Below are 21,416 nucleotides of genomic sequence, written 5' to 3' on the forward strand. Positions count from 1 at the left end.
AAAAACATTGGAAATGTGAAAAAACGGCAAGTTATCAAAAGTGCCGAGCCATTTAAAGTGGAGATATCAAAAATACAAGCCAAGTTTCAAGAAACCATTGGGGCAACCTTGCCCAGGACAAAGCAAATAGGCACAACTGTAAAACCGATGGGGGCCAAGATTGCCCAAATTGTTTCTTCTTACTTGTATCAAAAACACAAGCTAAGTTAGAAGAAACAATTGGGGCAACCTTGGCCAGCACCGCTTTTATAGTCGTACCTAATTACTTGTCAGCTTGCAATGCAGACACCCTACCTTTCACGCCAAAAAGTTTTTCCTTCCATTTTACAACATTTGTAAGAAGTATAGCAGTAAAGTTACAGTTTTTAACAAGTAACGAGATGAACACGATTTTGTAAATAATGATTATGTATTATCCCGATTGTACTGAAAATTTCATCTGATTTTGCAAACTATCATAATAAGCTTGATCCATTAATTTAGTATATTGTATTGTTTTCATGTTTAGGAAGTAGTACTCAGGGAGACAGTGTTGTATTCTTAAAATGTTTGTTTTATTTGAAACTAGAGAATTCCTGTCAGGGGCCGGAATTCACGGCATCAAACTAATAACCATACGTTTTAGTCTTGGCACTTTCACTGCATATTCTCTCCAGTCACAGCTCACATGCTCACTCAGTCGCACCCAGTTTCTCATTCAAGTTCAGCGCTGGACTGTCTCCAGTCCCCAGGATCATGCACCCCCTTATATACCCTGAAAACACATAGTCTATCCTTTCTGTATAGAGAGTCTCTGGCAGTTCTCACCGATTAATTGGCGCGAGGAACTACCGTTCCTCTCAATACTACATTTTTTATTAGTTAAGCACTACTTTTGAGATTTAAAAAAAACCTAACATGCGTTTGTTGTGTGCTCCAGCAATTCCACTGAGTCAGTGGTGTCCAATTATTCTGACAAATGAGCACTGTGTTAGTCTCAATGCAGAATAGTTGCTGTAATTGCTGAGTTTGCTGAATGCACGGCCATTATGCACTGGATACTTATAACATGGATTTTATGGATTATCATAAAAACTTTAGTGTTTATTTTTAAAAGATGGCCTGATATGATGCACATTTTCACAGTACAAAAGACTTGAGTTAGGTGATACTTGTGTCGCTGCTAGTTTAGCGTGTGTTGTGAATAAATCATGCCAGCCTGATCATAAATCCTCCAGAAACAGGGCGGGTGTAGTGTTACTTTCAGGTACGCGGATAAAAAGTGATACGCAGCACACTGCGCTTGCTTGCGCATGCCTAAACAACTTCTGCTTAGAAAACATGGAAGTACCTGTTCAAATCTGGTACATTATGCTGTTTTTTGTCTTTCATCTTTTTAAAATTTAATTTATCATATTTTTCCACCATTAAGAAAATAGTATGCAAATATTTAACATATCGTCGGTGTCATGACAAAACCTTGCATGTAATTTCTATGGCACTTTATTTTTTATTTTTTACATGAATAGAACACTCATCTATTTCTGTGTCCTGTTAATATCTCATAACTCAACAACTAATAAAGTTGATTCAAACACCATGTGACTTAACCTTCAATTGCATAGTGTACCTTCATGAATAAAACTTGTATGTCAACATTGATGTCAGATACCTAGCTGAATTTCAAGTGCTCTCTGCAAACTTAAACTGAGATAGAGGTTTTTTGCCGTTACTGAAAAATGTATTAATTTGACATACAAGGATTTGTCATGACACAGACAAATATGCAATACATTGGGTCTTGTACATTTTTTTTTACTTCTGAAACTTTGCGGTGGACTTCTCATTTTGTCTTGTTCGTCGTGAATTGTTTTTTCTTTTTAGAGAAATTGATTGTCTGTTTCCAGTTTAAGTTTGCAAAAAAAATATGTCTAATTAACTAGCTTAGTATGGAGGAGGACGCTAATCTCGGGATAGAAATAAAACGTAGCTACAGTACTGTGTGCAAAGAAAATGTAACCACTTAAACTCGAGCACAGAATTAAATGTATCAACTTTTTCCAACAGTTTTTGTTAATCATGGAGGAAAAAATTTAATGAACTAAAGTTATCAGGTACATATTTCTTACTACTGATAATAATGGAATGAAGAACTTATTTTATTTATAAATATTTATGTTAAGAAAATAAATCGAGAGTAGTGTCCATTATTGCTTATAAAGACCCTGAGAATAAATGTGTTTTATGTCATTGCAATCACTCAGGTTAAACAAGGTCTTGGAATTTGCCCAAACATCAATATTTTTCAACAAAACTTTCAGGAAGTATTGTAACGTCTGTTTTTATCCATGTATCTCTAAGTAGAATACATAACAAATATACTTACATTTAAAAAAACTAAATATTGTGTTGAAAACAAAAAGTGAAAAATGTGTATCTCAAGTACTTTATGATGTACAAAATTAAATAAATAAATAGGATTGGAAATGCTCGGTCTTATTGCTTAAAACACAAACATGTACCACAAGTTATTATTTAAGAGCAGAGAAAAGTTGTTTATTGTTTCAACCGGATAAATAAAATATATATAGCAAAAAAAATGTATTTTAATACTAAAACGTGTTATTTGATTTATAGCTACACGTCACGACATTGCACAAGTAACTTCGATGATTATAGAGTTTGTAAAAAAAGATTTATTCACTTACCTAAGAAAATTGGAATACTGTTATAACTTGTTTAAGCAAAACTACGTTGATAATAAGTAGGCTATCCTGCTGCAGTCGCAGGTCTGTGCTAATTTTATTTGAGACATTGGTCGTGTTGTTAGATTTCCGCAGTTCTGTACAGTGCTGCACAGAATCGCAGAGATGCGCTGTAGACGTCACTCAACACCCACAGAAATCTGTGCAGATTCTGCATAGCCCAGCGCAGCTTTGAAATGTTACTGCAGGGTGGCTGCAGCTGTGAAACAAAGGGACGATGCAGAGATCATGAGTGACCTGTTCATCGTATGCAAATAACCACTAAAACTACTGCTGCCACCTTGTTAGCGGAGGAGAATGACATTTTATCATTATACAATGAAGCCATGAACAGCCTTGTCAACACTATATTAAATAAATAAATCAATTATTTAAACAAACATAATGTATAAAAACCGTGATAAGTGATGTATAATTTTACAGTAAAGTTAACGTTAATCAATGACATTAAACTGACTGTTGATAATCCAGACAAAATATAGCACATTGAAAACGTGTGTTGTACTGCAAGGTTTGGAGAAGGCGTTTCTCTAGAAGCTGCGTGTGACGTCAGAAAGACACCAGCCAAGAGCAGCCGGCGCAGCAAGCTCTGGGTAACAGAACACAGCAATTGAAACGTGTATTCTGTGTCGTTGACAGTTTCATTCAAAATCATTATCAGAATACAGTATCCGTTCACAAAAAGATCTTCCTCAGACACTTTGCTAAGGCTGCAAGTACCATCGCTTGATTTAGAAGAAGCGTGTTTGCAGTTGAAAAAATGCGTTAACCGGTGTATAAAGGAATTACGATAATTGCGGTGTAGAATAAAAATGTACCTAAACCGCGGTAAACCGAAAAAACGGTATACCGACCCATCCCTATTACACGGGTCATATTTTGATATGTGTACCACTTTCTAACACTACACTGATGTCACAAATTAAATCTGCCTTGTATCAAAACTTGGATGCCTGACTGGCATATTCAATTGCATCCCTCTGTCTCTGGTCATTCAGAAGACACCCACAATTGACCTAGCAGGTAACAAAACCCCATGTTACAGTGCAGAATAACAACTATTTGGATGGGATGGGGGGGGGTCTTTTTTTTGGGAGAGGGCTTCAACATCATTTTTAAAACTGTTGTCCTCCAAACCCAATTAAAAAAAACAGAAACAATGGTGATCCTAATTTCCTACCATGCCACTGCCTGGCCTCCAGCACCAAACAGGGGAGTTTACCCACTTTTTTTATTTACCACTACACCACTGCCGGATGCACTTATACTGAACATTGCAGGAAAGGCAATGCCAGCGTTTTTTCATTACAGATGCCAACTAATATACAAACACAAAGTACAGAGAAAAAACGACAAAGGTGAGCCACAAAAAACAAATAACAATTGATACTTGTTCTAATATTAAACTTCTTTTTGCTCTAATAAAGTTTTATTAAACAAGTCAATAATATTCAAAACATGTCGCATCTCGAAAACGTGTACTCACTTGTGAATGATTGTTTCTGGAGCAAAATAACTTAAATCAGTAATGCTTGAAAGGTCATCCGTTAGCCATAGATTCCAATTTACTGTATTCGTGCGTGCGTGCGTGTGTTTCTGCACAAGTAGTAGTGTGTGTGTGTGTTTTTCTATAATCTGTATATATCTATATGTAGTTAATTTTGGTATTTTTTTTATTTGTTTTGTATTTCAACTCTCCGTATGTTTATATACAGTACGTTTGTACAGTTACAGTTTATATTTGTACATCGTTATGTTGGTTAATTCAGTTTGCTTTAGCTGAAAAACGTTCTGGGAAAAAAACAAATGTAATACCATAACTGTAAAAATCAACGCAAAATGCTTTGAACTTAACGTACTGTAGTGTGTTGTATTTGATTTATTTCTTAGCAGTGACAGTGTCTGAGTTGTGAGCGTGACAGTGTTTAGAAAGTACGTAGTGTGTTTTGAACGTTCATGTTTACATGCTTATGATGTGTTCGTTTTCAAATGGTCCAGTTTAATTCATTTACAGAAACGCCTACACGCACTGACATTTCACTGTTCGTTACATGTTCTCCGTTTTATTTGTTTAGTATTAGCAAAACATCAATTTAACCAATTGCTTAACGCCATAATTTAGGCATTTGCTATCCACTGTGGATTTTTTTTAATTAATAAAATGAATAGGCTAATAACAATTCTATTGTGTATAAAACTACACAGAAGCAGGACTCAGACATCTCGTTGGCACAAAGGGTTAACCACACACGGTTCTCTAACCACACACATACTAGTACAATTGCATTCCAATGTGCTGATACAATACAATGTCATTACATACCTATTTCTGCAGATATTAGAAGGCTTACGCTTTGGTCCATTCAGTTTTCACTGACTGGACATATTATCCCAACTGGAGAAAACAGCACCAGCATCCCTACATGTTTTTCCGTGTCACCAATTGAAATACAGGAGTTTGAATAAATTACATTTAACAAACTCGCTGTTTTTGTTCATTTTTATATTTACTACATCTGTGCATCTATCTTTATACACCTATTGTAAACAAAACAAAACATTTTAAAAGAATATCCTCTCGAAAAACACAGACAGCGACTGTCGTAGATTTACAAAAACAAAGGGTGGGTTCGCAACGCACAGACTTTTGTAAACTTTGCGTCAAACTACGTGGGTCTGCGCGCATACCCTGTCAGAGTAAGGCAAAATGCTTGACCGCATCCGGAACTAACAACAGAGGTCACGCATTCTCTGGGCGCAGAGTCTGCGCATCCCTTGCAGATTCAATGGGTGAGTTCACGACACTTTTTTTGCCGGCTAGTTTGCAGACGGGAATCTGTGCGTAATGTCACGGTCTGTGCAGGCGGAGCGTGGACAGCTTTGGTAGATGAACAGTCCTGAGCAGAACCAAAGTGGAGGAGGTGTTGAGAGAAATTCTAATCGCAGAAGTGGATGCAATTGAAGTTCCCTTTGTGCTCCACCAGCTTCATAATTTACAGCATGATCAGAAAATGTATAGTAGAAACAGTCCCTGCTATAAAGAGATAATATAAACATATGTTTTGTGATGTGAGACCACGGGCGAGAGGTCACGTCCCACCGAATATTTAAAGGAACTCAATCGCCCCCCCCCCCCCCCATTATGTATGTGACGGTTACTTTAAATTATAGAGCAGACAGAGGAGAGAAGAATGTTGGTGCTCAGCATATCAGAACGAAGAATTATGGGGAGGCGGGGCACTAGCGCGAAAAGAGAGTGCGAGTCTGAGGTGATCTTCGGAGAGGAGAGAAGAAATAAAAAAAAAATAGTGTAACGAAATAGGTGTGATTTCTAATATAGCCAACACGGTTATAAATTCTAATTTATTTTTATATTCCCCTGTACATACGCTTGTTAAATCCGCCTTGTTTTAGTGTAGATACTAGATAGTATTATTTTTTTGTTGTTGTCACGTCGTCTAGAAGACTCTCCTCTGTATCTGTTAGCGCTCGGGGCGACCGGCAAGCTCTGAGTTTGGCCGATACCAACCAAAGCAACCCGGTAACTTAGAGGGAGAATAAAAAGGCTGCTGAGAGCCCTTTATTCCATCGCCATCTCCTCTGGACCAACGGTAACAGTACTACCCTGTCAGAAGGGGTTTACATTTTTTTACCACTGGTACGCACCCAAACACCGCTCGGGCTCGCAACGTTTATTCATTGTTGTCTGTATGTGTTATTTTAATTATCTGTTTACCCGGGTGTTAAATATATCTCCCCTACGGAGATTAATACTACTAGCCAGTGGTAATTGTGTAAAGAAAAAAAGTCCTGTCACCAATATATATATTCTAATCTGCTACGGGGTTGTTTTATATCAGGGTTGCCTGTCCACCACGTAATTTTGTATACATTTTAATTTAATTAGTATTATTGAGAGGAATGGTAGTTCCTCGTACAAGTTAGAAAAGCATGTTTGAAACTACCGAGAGCCTCTATACAGCTCAGAGTTTTGCTGTTTTCACCATGTTGCAGCGGCAAAACTAAATCACTTAGAATTACCATCTGTACCAGTACCAAAAGTCTGAAACTTTCTTACCTCAAATGTGAAAAAAAACGTACATACCTCTTATACACAATGAGATATAAGTCGTCAAACTAAGGTAAAATTGTTGTTCTTCTTCCGTCTACTTTTTAAGGGTGTGTAGCGACTATTCAAACAGAAAAGCTAAATAACTGGACATTACCAATCATGTGATTACACATGTTGGTCAACGTCAAAACAAACCTGGGTATGCAAGCAGTTTGATATCCACACCATTTACATTAAACAAATTATTTTTGTTTTAAAACAGCACATATCACAGGGAAGAGAAAAAAAAAAAACTGTTTTTTGAAGAACACACGACCTTAGCCCGCTGCTCAGTTGTTGAAATGCGTTCATTTTTTAAGCTTACATCCAAGCCTGACCAGCTTTCGCTGAAAACCTGAAGGTGCTGCTCGAGTAGAAATTTTCGATTTCCTGTTTGAAAATTTCTAGTTTCCTGTTTGTTAGGGTAGATACAATAGAATGGAATTGCACACAAGAGTGGCATGTAGCTTCCTTGTCTAAATCTCTGATCTCTGATAAATTGTAGTTCCTCGTTTAATTAAAAATAAATAAAGGAATAATTTCTTTGATAGAAATAAATAAATGATTTAAACAAATGCATAGAGGAATACATACATTTAGAAAAATATTTTTAAATAAATAAATGTAGAAATTAATACATGTTTATATTATAAATGTATAAATAAATTAATAAATAGCAAGCTAGAAAACTACATGTTATATTAATTGATTTGGCTGATATGTTTATCCACAGCAATTGACATTTATATGCCTATATAAAAAGTATATATTGCAAAGTTGCCTAAAATTAATAGCGCATCAAAGAAAGTCACCGAGGTTGAAACATTTAATGGTAGCTACTGAGTCAACATTTACATTGTAACGTTTAAAACAAGTAGACAAAACTGATTAAAACTAAACAAGTTTGAATGACAAATTCGGCAACATTGTCAAGTTTTGTAAACATTTAAAACTTGTATGCTATGTTCATACAGTAATTAAACGGACTGTGTTGTATAGCGTTATGCTGACTTTGAAAAACAAAATGTTAAAAACAGGGTTTAGTGCAAGAGACAAAACCGTTTTTCTTTACACACACTAAATTTTATATGACGCGCACGCAAGTATGCGCGCACACACACACGCGCGCGCGCACACAGACACACACACGCAGACTCACATTCAGACACACACACACACAAATCATCTGGCCCGTAAGCAGAAAACTAGTTATTTGTTGAAGGCCAGCATGGGCAGCAGTGTGGAGTAGTGGTTAGGGCTCTGGACTCTTGACCGAAGGGTTGTGGGTTCAATCCCAGGTGGGGGACGCTGCTGCTGTACTAAAATAAATAACAATAATAATAATCATTGTGCATCTTGTTGCAGTTTCAACACTTGTGGTTTGTCTTTGGTGTGTATATGCAGAAACTGCTCCTGCTGCATCCACAGCATTTGGTGGAATTGACAAAAAACAGCGTGCAGTTTTTGCCATGTTTCGGAATCTGATTTCATACCTCAGCCAGAAATCACCAATATTTACATTTTTCACGGTAGGCAGTCAAATACGTGAAATCGTGAATTTTCCGTGGCCTTACACAACGAGACACTAGTGATCCGTCGCTTGCAGCATCTGTGGAGTAGCGGTTAGAGCACTTTGTTCTTGACTGGGTTCAATCACGTGGGGGACACATTGCTGCTTTATCTAGATTGGTCCAGTAAAAAACCCGACTGAATAAATGGGTAATTGTATGTCACAATTGTAAGTTGGCCTGGATAAGTGTGTCTGCTAAAATAATAATAATAATAATAATAATAATAATAATAATAATAATAATAATAATAATAATGATAATAATGATAATATGCGTGTTTGGTTGGTACTTCGATGGGAGACTACCTGGCAATACCAGATACTTCAAACTTTTCTTTGAAGTTTTACTTCTATTATTAACAAATAGTAGATTAAACAGCAAAAATGAGCTGATTTACTTTTAATTTATTGAAATGCACCGCAAAGGGTATTAATCGCTATTGAAATAATTGCATAAGAGAAGTTATAAATATATTTATTTCACGCCTCCACCCTCTGTTTTAATTGCATTTGGATCATTCCAGACACCACCTGATACGTGAGCGCAACAAACTCAGCAATGCATTGATCATTAATACATTTTAAAAACAAAACATCAAAGTCACAGCATGCATTATATTCGGGCCGGGACATTTCAGTTTGATGAGAATAAGCAGAGTGTGACATTAACAGAAGTGACATTAAATTTGACTGTATTATGGCTACGTCTGTCTTCTTTTCATACATTTACACTGTAAAACACGAGACTGAAGTTGGCTTATTTGCCAGCTTCTTATTCGCAAGCTTTTAAGTGCATAAATGTATTTGTCTACGTTGAAAAAGTAACCTTGCATTTAAAGGGTTAAATCACTTTGGGCCGCCGATTTCTCTGCAGGTACCTGAAGAGGGGCAACCCTCCTACAAGCCCCACTTGTATTTAGCCCGGCCCAGCATGGTTTACTGGGACAGAACAGAGGGCAAACATGCCACATATGCCAGTTGCACAGCTTCTTCGCTGGAAAAAGCCTTGCATTTAAAGGGTTAAATCACTTTGGGCCGCCGATTTCTCTGCCGGTACCTGACAAGTGGCAACCCCTCTGCAAGCTACACCTGTATTTAGCTCGGCCTAACATGGTCTGGCGAATAAGAAGCCAACTTCAGCCTCGTCTGTAAAACCACAGACAAGTGAAACGTTTGTATGTAAATGGAATGTGTGTATAGTAAAAAAAAAAAAAGTGCTCTGTTCCTAAACAGCAGTGTTTATACCTCATTATACCTGGACTCTTGACCGGAGGGTTGTGGGTTCAATCCCGGGTGAGGGACACTGCTGTTGTACCCTTGAGCAAGGTATTTTACCTAGATTCAGTATAAACAACTGGTTAAATTGGTAATTGTATGTAAACATATTGTGATATAATTGTGACAATTGTAAGTTGACCTGGAAAAGGGTCTCTGCTAAAAAAATAAATAATAATAATTTAAATGCAATCTGCTGAACTATTTTGCATTTGGTATTTGTATATTCTGAAATATAAGAATTTGCATTTGAATTTCAAATCATGGGAAAGCTTAAAAAATATTTCAGTTTTAAACACTTTTCAATAATAATGCTCATAATAAAGTAGAGACTTTTCAATATTGCTGGTAAAGTTGATCAACTTGAAAGATGCAAACTAAAGGACACTTTTGAGAACTTCATGTTTATTAAACATAACAATCAAAACAAGTAAAAAGAATAATTGTGCAATGCACAAATATATAAATATATACATATATCTCATCATTGATGTCAGTTTTTCACAAACCTGGTCCTGCGGGCCAACTGTGTCTGCTGTTTGTGTTCCAACTGAATTCTCAATTATTAAATTGATCCCCCAATTGAACTAACAATTAGTGACATAATGCAATGTTAGACATAACTTGAAATATCCAACTCTTTTGGCTGCTTTCACAAACCCTGATCAGCACTGATCTTCGACTACCTTACCTGAGTTAACATTAGGTAGTCCTAGATTAGTGTTAATTGAGGACTGTGCAGCCAGCCATTTCTACAAATAATTCAAGTGGTATGATTAGACATTTTATTCATTCAATTGAGGGTTCAATTTGTAATTTAGAGCTCAGTTGGAACACAAATCAGCAAACACTGGGTCCTCAGGATCAAGATTGGGAAACAGTTTTATGTAACTTTCTTCCTATATTGGTACATACCTGTTAATTATTATGAACTACGTGATTACTGTGTTTATGTTGTTATTATATAAACTGTTTTCCTTGTATGTCACCTTGGATAAAGGCCTCTGCCAAATTCATGGTAATAAATTAACCTTTGTTGTATGGGAAAGTATTTGAAGTCCATTTAGCATTTGTCACATATTTGCATTTGTATTTAGTTTGGTAGTAAATGTATCACATTTACATTTGTATTAAGCAAATTCGCAAGAACATTGACATTGCCACTGGTCTCATCAATTTTCTACCTTATCTGGAAAACACAAGTATGCTCAAAACCATAACCATCAAATTTAACAGTGGAGTCACCCATACCTTTCAACATTTATGCTCAAAGTTTGAAATCATGGATAGAGTCTACATTGTTCGAGAGCAGTTCCCAGTCATTGGTGCTCATGCATTCACCATTCACAAATGTCAGGGGATGACTCTAAACAGTTACGATGGATTGTGGTAACTCCATTTTCTCCTATGGACAAAGTTTCATTGCACTTTCCACAGTTACTTCCTTAAGCGGTATCCACCTTCTCAACTTTGACCCCACCTGCATCTATGCATGTCTGTGGCGGAGTGTCCCGCCCCTATTTATTATTATTTGTATTTTTGTTTGCGGCGCGGGTAAAAGCGCCGCGTCTTTTATTATTATTTAAAAACCCCGTGAGGATGCATGGCTGATCAGCTACTGATTATTTAAATAGCTGACAGTCATGCATCCTTACCAAACGCGTGCAGACTCTGGCCGGGGGATAATAAGATAATTACCAACTAGTTAATCCCTCGGCCAGAGTATATAAACCTGCAGCTCTCTGCACTTGATGTTGGGGTGTTGGAGTAGAGAGTACGGGGAGCGGAGAGAGGAGAGAAGAGAGAAGGAATAACAGTTAAAAAACAATTGCTAATACGTGCTGGATTATCCAGCACGGCACTTACTTGTTTGTTTATTTATTCGTTTGGCCCTCGTGCCCTTTTGTTTGTATTTTGTTTAAATCTGTTGTTTGTTTATTATTAAATACGCTGAGTGCTTTTGCACTCGGTTTCACCCGCCCATCCACTGTTTTGGAGTCAGTTACTTCCTGGTCCGTGACGTCATCCACCACACCACTGCGAGCCAGACTGTCACATATGGTGTCCTGCGTGGGACAAAACAAACGCCTCCAATAGCCGGACCAGGAAAGAAAAGCTCGTTTTTTTTGTTCGTTTTTTTTTCAAAGTGTTTTTGTGTGTTTTTTGGAAAAAAAAAAAAAAAAAAAAGAAAATATGGGAAGAAGCGGACGGAGGAAGCAGCAGCTACAGCAGCGTGGGGCCGGTCGCAGGTCCCACTGTAGCTCAACCATGCTGGACGTCTGCCCCACCTGCTTGAAAGGTGAGGAGTGGTGCTTCGCTGTTGGGGAGGTGGGTCACATAGCACCCGACCAACCCCCTCCATGGCAGGAGAAAGAGGAGCCAGAGCATCCAGTGAGGGAGGACCTGCATCCTCCAAAGAGGACGAATGCACTCTCCTCTGAGGGAGTCTGGGACTGGCTGGTGGAGCCGGGGAGGGATTATGAGGAAGCCCTCCCTGCAGTGATCAACCTCCTGTGGGCAGGAGATGGGGAGCGCTGGGAGGCCTGGGAACAGCAACACCACCCAGCATCCCTCCCAGACATCGCAGCCATGGTGCTCAACTACCTGGCTGCGGATATGGGAGAGACCCTGCTGCTGCCATCTCCAGCACCAAAGGGAGAGGAGCCATCGCTACCGTCTCCACCAGCAGAGGGAGAGGAGCCATCGCTACCGTCTCCACCAGCAGAGGGAGAGGAGCCATCGCTACCGTCTCCACCAGCAGAGGGAGAGGAGCCATCGCTGCCGTCTCCAGCGCCAGAGGGAGAGGAGCCATCGCTGCCGTCTCCAGCGCCAGAGGGAGAGGAGCCATCGCTGCCGTCTCCAGCGCCAGAGGGAGAGGAGCCATCGCTGCCGTCTCCAGCGCCAGAGGGAGAGGAGCCATCGCTGCCGTCTCCAGCGCCAGAGGGAGAGGAGCCATCGCTGCCGTCTCCAGCGCCAGAGGGAGAGGAGCCATGGCTGCCGTCTCCACCGCCAGAGGGAGAGGAGCCATGGCTGCCGTCTCCACCAGCAGAGGGAGAGGAGCCATCGCTACCGTCTCCAGCATCAGAGGGAGAGGAGCCATCGCTACCGTCTCCACCAGCAGAGGGAGAATGCCTGCTGGTTTCGCCTCCACAGCCTGAGGAGGAGGAGCCCGAACGTCCTACGCCCGAGTGGGAGGAGCCCGAACGTCCTACGCCCGAGTGGGAGGAGCCCGAACGTCCTACGCCCGAGTGGGAGGAGCCCGAACGTCCTACGCCCGAGGGGGAGGAGCCCGAACGTCCTACGCCCGAGGGGGAGGAGCCCGAACGTCCTACGCCCGAGGGGGGGGAGCCCGAACGTCCTACGCCCGAGGGGGGGGAGCCCGAACGTCCTACGCCCAAGAGGGGGGAGTCGGTGCGTCCACAGCCCAAGAGGGAGGAGTCGGTGCGTCCACAGCCCAAGAGGGAGGAGTCGGTGCATCCACAGCCCAAAGAGGGGGGAGTCGGTGCGTCCATAGCCCAAGAGGTGGAAGTCTGCGCTTCCACAGCCTTAGGACCCAAGCTGCAGTCCCAAGAGCCAGCAGGGGAGGAGTTACAGGCTCAACCCCCTGAATTTTTCTGGGGGGGAGAAGGGCAGGATGCTGGTGTTCCCCAGCAGCCTCTATTTATGCTGCTGAAGGGAGCACGGCACACACCAGCCCAGCCGCCACAGCAGAGGGAGCCAGCACCGCCACAGCCTCCCTCTGAGTGGCCAGCATCCGCCCCATCGCCTCTGCCTCCACCACCACCAGGAGCAGAGCAGCAGGAGCTGCCTCTGTCTCCACCACCACCAGGAGCAGAGCAGCAGGAGCTGCTTCTGTCTCCACCATCACCAGGAGCAGAGCAGCAAGAGCTGCCTCTGCCTCCGCCACCTCCACCAGCAGAGGGTGAATGCCTGCTGGTTCCACATCCACCGTCGTGGGAGGACTGCTTGCCCCTCCCACCTCCACCAGCAGAGGGTGAATGCCTGCTGGTTCCGCCTCCACCGTCGTGGGAGGACTGCTTGCCCCTCCCACCTCCACCAGCAGAGGGTGAATGCCTGCTGGTTCTGCCTCAACCGTCGTGGGAGGACTGCTTGCCCCTCCCACCTCCACCAGCAGAGGGTGAATACCTGCTGGTTCCGCCTCAGCCGCCGTGGGAGGACTGCTTGCCACTCCCAGCTCCACCAGCAGAGGGTGAATACCTGCTGGTTCCGTCTCAGCCGCTGTGGGAGGACTGCTTTCCCCTCCCACCATCGCCATTGCCTGGGGATGGCTGTTCTGCATCGCCTGGGGCTGCCTTTTGTTCTCTACAGGACACAGGGTACGAGGGAGAAGTGGAGCTCCCGCTGCCGCCTCCATGGCCAGGGGCTCCCCTCCCGAGTTCGCCTCCCGAGGGTCCGCTGCGGCTGCCGTCGCCTTCCGAGGGTCCGCTGCGGCTGCCGTCGCCTTCCGAGGGTCCGCTGCTGCTGCCGTCGCCTTCCGAGGGTCCGCTGCTGCTGCCGTCGCCTTCCGAGGGTCCGCTGCTGCTGCCGTCGCCTTCCGAGGGTCCGCTGCTGCTGCCGTCGCCTGGGGTCGCCAGGGATCCTGCTTCGCCTGGGGTCGTCGAGGGTCCGGCTTCGCCTAGGGTCGCCGGGGATCCTGCTTTGCCTGGGGTCGCCAGGGATCCTGCTTCGCCTGGGGTCGTCGAGAGTCCGGCTTCACCTGGGGTCGCCAGGGATCCTGCTTCGCCTGGGGTCGCTACACGATGGCCGGAGCTCCATGAAAGGGAGCTGCCAGAAATGAAGAAAGGGGGGGAGGTCAGGAGACCAGCTCCCCCAGCCGCACTTTCGCGGCTGGAGATCATGTGGTCGGAGCCCCACGGAGGGGAACTGCCGGCCATGAAGAAGGGGGGAGAGGTCAGGAGACCAGCTCCCCCAGCCGCACTTTCGCGGCAGGATAGAGTGTGGCGGGAGCCCCGGAAGAGGGAGCTGCCGGCCACGAAGAATGGGCGGGTGCCAGAGATTCCACCATGGCCACCCCCCAGAAGTAACTTGCTTCCCCCTCTTCCGGGACTTTAAGACTGAGGGGGGAGGTGGCCGTTGGGGCCATGTGTGCTGCGCACAAGGGGGGGCATGTGTGGCGGAGTGTCCCGCCCCTATTTATTATTATTTGTATTTTTGTTTGCGGCGCGGGTAAAAGCGCCACGTCTTTTATTATTATTTAAAAACCCCGTGAGGATGCATGGCTGATCAGCTACTGATTATTTAAATAGCTGACAGTCATGCATCCTTACCAAACGCGTGCAGACTCTGGCCGGGGGATAATAAGATAATTACCAACTAGTTAATCCCTCGGCCAGAGTATATAAACCTGCAGCTCTCTGCACTTGATGTTGGGGTGTTGGAGTAGAGAGTACGGGGAGCGGAGAGAGGAGAGAAGAGAGAAGGAATAACAGTTAAAAAACAATTGCTAATACGTGCTGGATTATCCAGCACGGCACTTACTTGTTTGTTTATTTATTCGTTTGGCCCTCGTGCCCTTTTGTTTGTATTTTGTTTAAATCTGTTGTTTGTTTATTATTAAATACGCTGAGTGCTTTTGCACTCGGTTTCACCCGCCCATCCACTGTTTTGGAGTCAGTTACTTCCTGGTCCGTGACGTCATCCACCACACCACTGCGAGCCAGACTGTCACAATGTCAAACTGCAGTTCAAGAGTACTATCGGCTCAGAGGGATTTATTGTCCGAAGTTGAAAAGCTTGAAGGAGACTAACACACACAAGGGACACTAAGTAAAAGATCATGCTCATTTCATTCAACGAGCCATCATTAATGTTCAGGAACAGCAAAAGCCTCAGTCTTCTAAGAGAACATAATAACTTACACATCCATTCAGAGGCTTGAGCAACCCCAATTTCAGAAGCTATCAGAAGCTTTGTTCACAAACAGGATCACTTGCCATCCACTGTGTCTCTAACTACTGTGGATATTTGTCACTTCTTAGGAGAACCTTTCAATAGAGGTGAGCAGCAACATGTTGCAGAGTTTCTCACCAAATTGTCTGAAATTTGTCCTGAAGTATCTTGCATGGTTTCAGTCACAATAAGTCATGACATTCTATGTACTACATGTAACTACTGCTCATCAAATCGAGAGGTGTTGCATATTTATCCTCTACATGTACCTGCTGGTACAGATTCCATGTGTTTGGAAGAACTCATTTATAGAAATGACAAATGGGCAATGATTCCTGGTAGCAAATGGAGGCAATGCAAAATTTCTCCAATCATAAAACGTGAACTTATTCAATCAGCAGGGAGACTGATTGCAGTCCAACTTATGCTTTGGGAAACCAAACCAGACGGGACCGTTACAAAGTGACACAATGCTAAGTTTACTGCTGTGCAGAAGAGCACAATTACTGTGGACAACAGGAATTACCAATTAGATTTCATTATCATACACCAAGGACAGGATGTTACTTCAGGACACTATGTGTCTGTTCTTGCTGTGGGTGCTACTGGAAAATGGGTGCATGCAAATCATGCACTTATTGAAGTCAAACCATGGTCAAGAAATGCAAACAAAATGTATATGGCCTTTTATGAAGAGATCTAATGCTTTACAAATTCCTTAGCCTAAGTTCATAACACCACTATATCAAGGAGAATAATGTTTTTTTCCAGCATTAAAATGTGTTAGTATGTGGCAATAGCCACACACAGTGTTGCAGGAACACTGTGTGTTCTAGGGGTGGGGAGTAGAAGGAAGGGAAAGAAGGGTTTGGGTGTTGCTCACCTTTGTTGGTTAGGATCTTTGGTTGTATTACTATACTTTTTTGTTTTTTCATTATTTAGCAAAATATAGTTTTTGTTTTTCCTTTTTCAACTATCCTAACAGCGCAGGCTGCATTTTCTTTACCACCAGGTTTTTTCCTGCATTCCTTTTTTGTTTGGGGTTCTGTTTGTTTTTGCCAGTTTTGTTGTTTAAAGGATTTACATCAACTGCATTGCAGATTCACAGAACCAGCACCGGATCAAGAGCAGCCAGGGTGAGATCTTCTTCAATTATTTCTCTACTGGATTACACTTTTTTTTCTGAATGGCCATTCATGTGCTTTATTTTTGGGATGTTTGCATAGGAATTTTCTGGGACATTGTTTTTTTTGGTGATTTTTATATTGCCTTTATTGTTTTTTTGTTCGGGACTGTTATTGGGATTTCTTTATTTTTTACTACTAGTGACATTCATTGCCTTCCAGTAGTTTTCTATAGGATGTTGAATAGACAATTTGTGTCCATTTTCCTTTGTAGTAATAAATGTATTTTTGGTAGCCTCTGTGTGGCCCCTTTTCATAATTCTTTTCGCTGTAGCAATTGACTGCTGTTATTAGTCAACTTTGTTATAAGTATACTACCCTTTAGCATGGACATGCATATGTACCTTTTGAACCATTTATAACATTGTAGTTTTGTACCTATGTAAAATATATCAATACCTACCTGTGACACGGTGAATGGTGTGGTGCTGTAGAAAGTGAATGTCCAGACTGAATTCTCCCAAAAACAAAAAGGTTTTAATAATTAACAAACAAAAAGATCATAAAATAAATCCACTTGGAAAAAAATAAGTAATAATAATAATAATAATAATAATAAATAATAAGCCCCAGTACCAGCGATGGTAATGGGGCAAAACTCAGCAACATCCAGCCAAAACAAAAGCAACAAAAACACACTCCAATAACCACAGTCCTCCGTGCACGAAAATGTGCTCTTCTTTTCCAGGGTTTGTGGTGCGTGCGCTGTGCTGTGAAGTGCTGTGCGATGAGGGGCGTGCTCTGGGGTAAGTGCTGGTCCCTTCTACCATTATTTTACTTTCAAATATTTTCTCATTTCTCTTATATTACTCTACTTATTATTCTCTTGTAATGTTTGTCTGTCTATTTACCATACACATTCTCGAATATCTTTCCCTCGCTTTATTCATTATTTGATGAAGTAAAAAAGAAGTGATATCTATAACAAAAACAATGTAAAGTTAAAAAAACAAGATAGAAAAACGCATCAGCCGTTTAAAGGAGGCTGTGTGGTCCAGTGGTTAAAGAAACGGGCTTGTAACCAGGAGGTCCCCGTTTCAAATCCCACCTCAGCCACTGACTCATTGTGTGACTCTGAGCAAGTCACTTAACCTCCTTGTGCTCCGTCTTTCGGGTGAGACGTAGTTGTGACTCTGCAGCTGATGCATAGTTCACACACCCGAGTCTCTGTAAATCGCCCTGGATAAAGGTGTCTGCTAAATAAACAAATAATACGGCTGTTGCGTTTTTCTAACTTGTTTTTTTACATTGACAAGGTTTTTGTTATATATATATATATATATATATATATACAGACGTGCTCAAATTTGTTGGTACCCCTCCACAAAAAATGAAGAATGCACAATTTTCTCTGAAATAACTTGGAACTGACAAAAGTAATTGGCATCCACCATTGTTTATTCCATATTTAATAGAAATCAGACTTTGCTTTTGATTTTTTATTCAACATAATATTGTAAACAATAAAATAAATGAAAATGGCATGGACAAAAATGATGGGACCGCTAACCTAATATTTTGTTGCACAACCTTTAGAGGCAATCACTGCAATCAAACGTTTTCTGTAGCTCTCAATGAGACTTCTGCACCTGTTAACAGGTAGTTTGGCCCACTCTTCCTGAGCAAACTGCTCCAGCTGTCATGGGTTTGATGGGTGCCTTCTCCAGACTGCAAGTTTCAGCTCTTTCCATAGATGTTCGATAGGATTCAGATCAGGACTCATAGAAGGCCACTTCAGAATAGTCCAATGTTTTGTTCTTATCCATTCTTGGGTGCTTTTAGCTGTGTGTTTTGGGTCATTATCCTGTTGGAGGACCCATGACCTGCAACTGAGACAGAGCTTTATGACACTGGGCAGTACGTTTCGCTCCAGAATGCCTTGATAGTCTTGAGATTTCATTGTGCCCTGCACAGATTCAAGGCACCCTGTGCCAGGCGCAGCAAAGCAGCCCCAAAACATAACCGAGCCTCCTCCATGTTTCACTGTAGGTATGGTGTTCTTTTCTTTGAAAGCTTCATTTTTTCATCTGTGAACATAGAGCTGATGTGACTTGCCAAAAAGCTCCAGTTTTGACTCATCTATCCAAAGGACATTCTCCCAGAAGGATTGTGGCTTGTCAATATGCATTTTAGCAAATTCCAGTCTGGCTTTTTTATGTTTTTCTTTCAAAAGTGGAGTCCTCCTGGGTCTTCTTCCATGGAGCCCACTTTCGCTCAAAAAGCGACGGATGGTGTGATCAGAAACTGACGTACCTTCACCTTGGAGTTCAGCTTGTATCTCTTTGGCAGTTATCCTTGGTTCTTTTTCTACCATTCACACTATCCTTCTGTTCAATCTGGGGTCGATTTTCCTCTTGCGGCCGTGCCCTGGGAGGTTGGCTACAGTTCCATGGACCTTAAACTTCTTAATAATATTTGCAACTGTTGTCACAGGAACATCAAGATGCTTGGAGATGGTCTTGTAGCCTTTACCTTTACCATGCTTGTCTATTATTTTCTTTCTGATCTCCTCAGACAACTCTCTCCTTTGCTTTTTCTGGTCCATGTTCAATGTGGTGCACACAATGATACCAAACAGCACAGTGACTACTTTTCTCCATTTAAATAGGCTGAATGACTGATTACAAGATTGGAGACATGTGTGATACTAATTAAAGAAACTAATTAGTTTGAAATATCACTATAATCCAGTTCTTTATTATCTTTTCTAAGGGGTACCAACAAATGTATCCAGGCCATTTTAGAATATCTTTGTAGAATAAGCAATAATTCATCTCTTTTCACAGCTTCTTTGCTTTATTCTATGACATACCAAAGGCATGCAAGTATACATGATAAAATAGCTTTTAATTTCATCACTTTTCAGGAGGAATGAAGCATTATTTCAATGAGCTGTAAGGGTACCAACAAATTTGAGCACGTCTGTATTTGAACTGCTCTTGTACTGAAGACTCTTCAGGTTTGAGACACCAAAGCGTTTTGCTTCTCGCATTTGCCTAGCACCGGGTTCTCGTAGTGTCTCCAGAACCCAAACTTTATCGGCGAGAGACAGGTCACGCTTGGAAGCTGCCAGAAATGCGCAGCTGTGAAGTCAGTGACTGGTCGCTTAGCCACGCGTATCCTGCTGCGTGTCTGTCAGCTGCACCCATGCGCGCAGGGACCAGGGCAAGCCTGTCACAAGCCCTGAAACTAGTAATAAAGTTGTCAATAAGCAGCGTGCAGTAGCCAATATCCGAATTCTATTGATATTAGTCTATGGGACGGAATTGGTTCCTTGGAAAGTGTTGTAATAACCGAAAGTTTTCTTTATCAAGATTGCTAATAACCTGCATCTAATTTATACACAAAATAATATTATATTTTAGTTATTATTTTTTTTTTTAAAAGGGCTTTACATTGTGTGCATGCTAGGAAGGTGAAGACCATTTGTGGAGCTTAGAAAAGGCTGTACAGCATATTTCCCTGTCATTAGTGTTAAACAATATTTCAGAAATGTTTGGATTTCTCATGAACAGGGTCTGTTCGACTATGACTGTCATAGTTGCTATAATTCTGCACCTTATCATATGCGAATACCACCTCATGCCTTCTTTAAATTTTACTAATTTACAAAACCAAAACAGGGAATTCGTTTTGCAGTGCCGCAAGGAAGACCCAACAACAGTGAGGGGCAAGAATGTATGTGAGATACCACCAATTAGTCCTTTATACCACTTTGCTCTCTGAAAAGCTTCTGTAGTTTTTCTGTGTTTTTTGTAAATGTTCAAAATGTTAATGGCTATATACATCTTAATGAGCAGATTATTATTATTATTATTATTATTATTATTATTATTATTATTATTATTATTATTATTTATTTCTTGGCAGACGTCCTCATCCAGGGCGACTTACAATTGTTACATGATATCACATTATTTTTACATACAATTACCCATTTATACAGTGTGTTTTTTTTTATTTTTTATGGCGCAATCTAGGTAAAGTATCTTGCTCAAGGGTACAGCAGCAGTGTCTCCCAACTGGGATTGAACCCACGACCCTCCAGTCAAGAGTCCAGAGCCCTTACCACTACTCCCCACTGCTGTCCTTATTGGCCTTATTCACTAAAATGATTTAACAAGCATGTTAACCTCGGTTAACTTGTGCTTTATGTAGTGCTTTATTCGTGAACCTATTTATATATATATATATATATATATATATATATATATATATATATATATATATATATATATATATATATATATATATATATATATATATATATATATATATATATATATGTGTGTGTGTATGTGTGTGTATATATGTATGTATATATATATATATATATATATATATAATATATATATATATATAAATTAATTAGTGATGGGGTAGGCCCTTTAAGAAATGGCTGTCTGGCTTCAAAGACTACGTTCCCCAGAAGCCCCGGGGTTAATGAATTAAGGGAGGAGTCTGCTGACATATAAGGAAGCCAGCAGATCACTCGTGGTGGGTAGCAGTGGGGTATAACTGTGTGGCGTCTGCTAAGAAAAGTATACACCACCAGAGAGATCTACAGCCTTCTGAAAATCCCAGCGTGAAAGGTTTTTGTTGTTGGAAGTTTTCTTGCTAAT

At 41.3% G+C, this 21,416-nt stretch overlaps 1 protein-coding gene and 1 long non-coding RNA gene across 11 annotated transcripts in view; one reads left to right on the forward strand and one right to left on the reverse strand.

The window, feature by feature from the left end:
- apbb1 (amyloid beta (A4) precursor protein-binding, family B, member 1 (Fe65)) overlaps nucleotides 1-7,230 on the reverse strand; it is a 154,106-nt gene extending 146,876 nt beyond the window's left edge. For 2 of the 10 annotated variants that reach the window (XM_059029760.1, XM_034009025.3), the window contains exon 1: nucleotides 5,068-5,638. In XM_059029760.1, coding sequence (XP_058885743.1) covers nucleotides 5,068-5,107 — 40 coding nt within the window. In that variant the 5' untranslated portion in view covers nucleotides 5,108-5,638. Of the gene's footprint in view, nucleotides 1-2,687; nucleotides 2,813-5,067; nucleotides 5,645-6,849; nucleotides 6,977-7,180 lie in introns of those variants that run through there. The other 8 variants (XM_059029757.1, XM_034009023.3, XM_059029754.1 and 5 more) reach the window with 7 other exon arrangements.
- LOC117405717 (uncharacterized) overlaps nucleotides 5,975-21,416 on the forward strand; it is a 32,188-nt gene continuing 16,746 nt past the window's right edge. The window contains exon 1 of the long non-coding RNA XR_009329465.1: nucleotides 5,975-6,355. This is a non-coding gene — a long non-coding RNA (uncharacterized LOC117405717). The remainder of the gene's footprint in view (nucleotides 6,356-21,416) is intronic.

This window comes from Acipenser ruthenus, chromosome 9 (assembly GCF_902713425.1).
Source record: "Acipenser ruthenus chromosome 9, fAciRut3.2 maternal haplotype, whole genome shotgun sequence".
In the NCBI taxonomy this organism is placed as follows: domain Eukaryota; kingdom Metazoa; phylum Chordata; class Actinopteri; order Acipenseriformes; family Acipenseridae; genus Acipenser; species Acipenser ruthenus.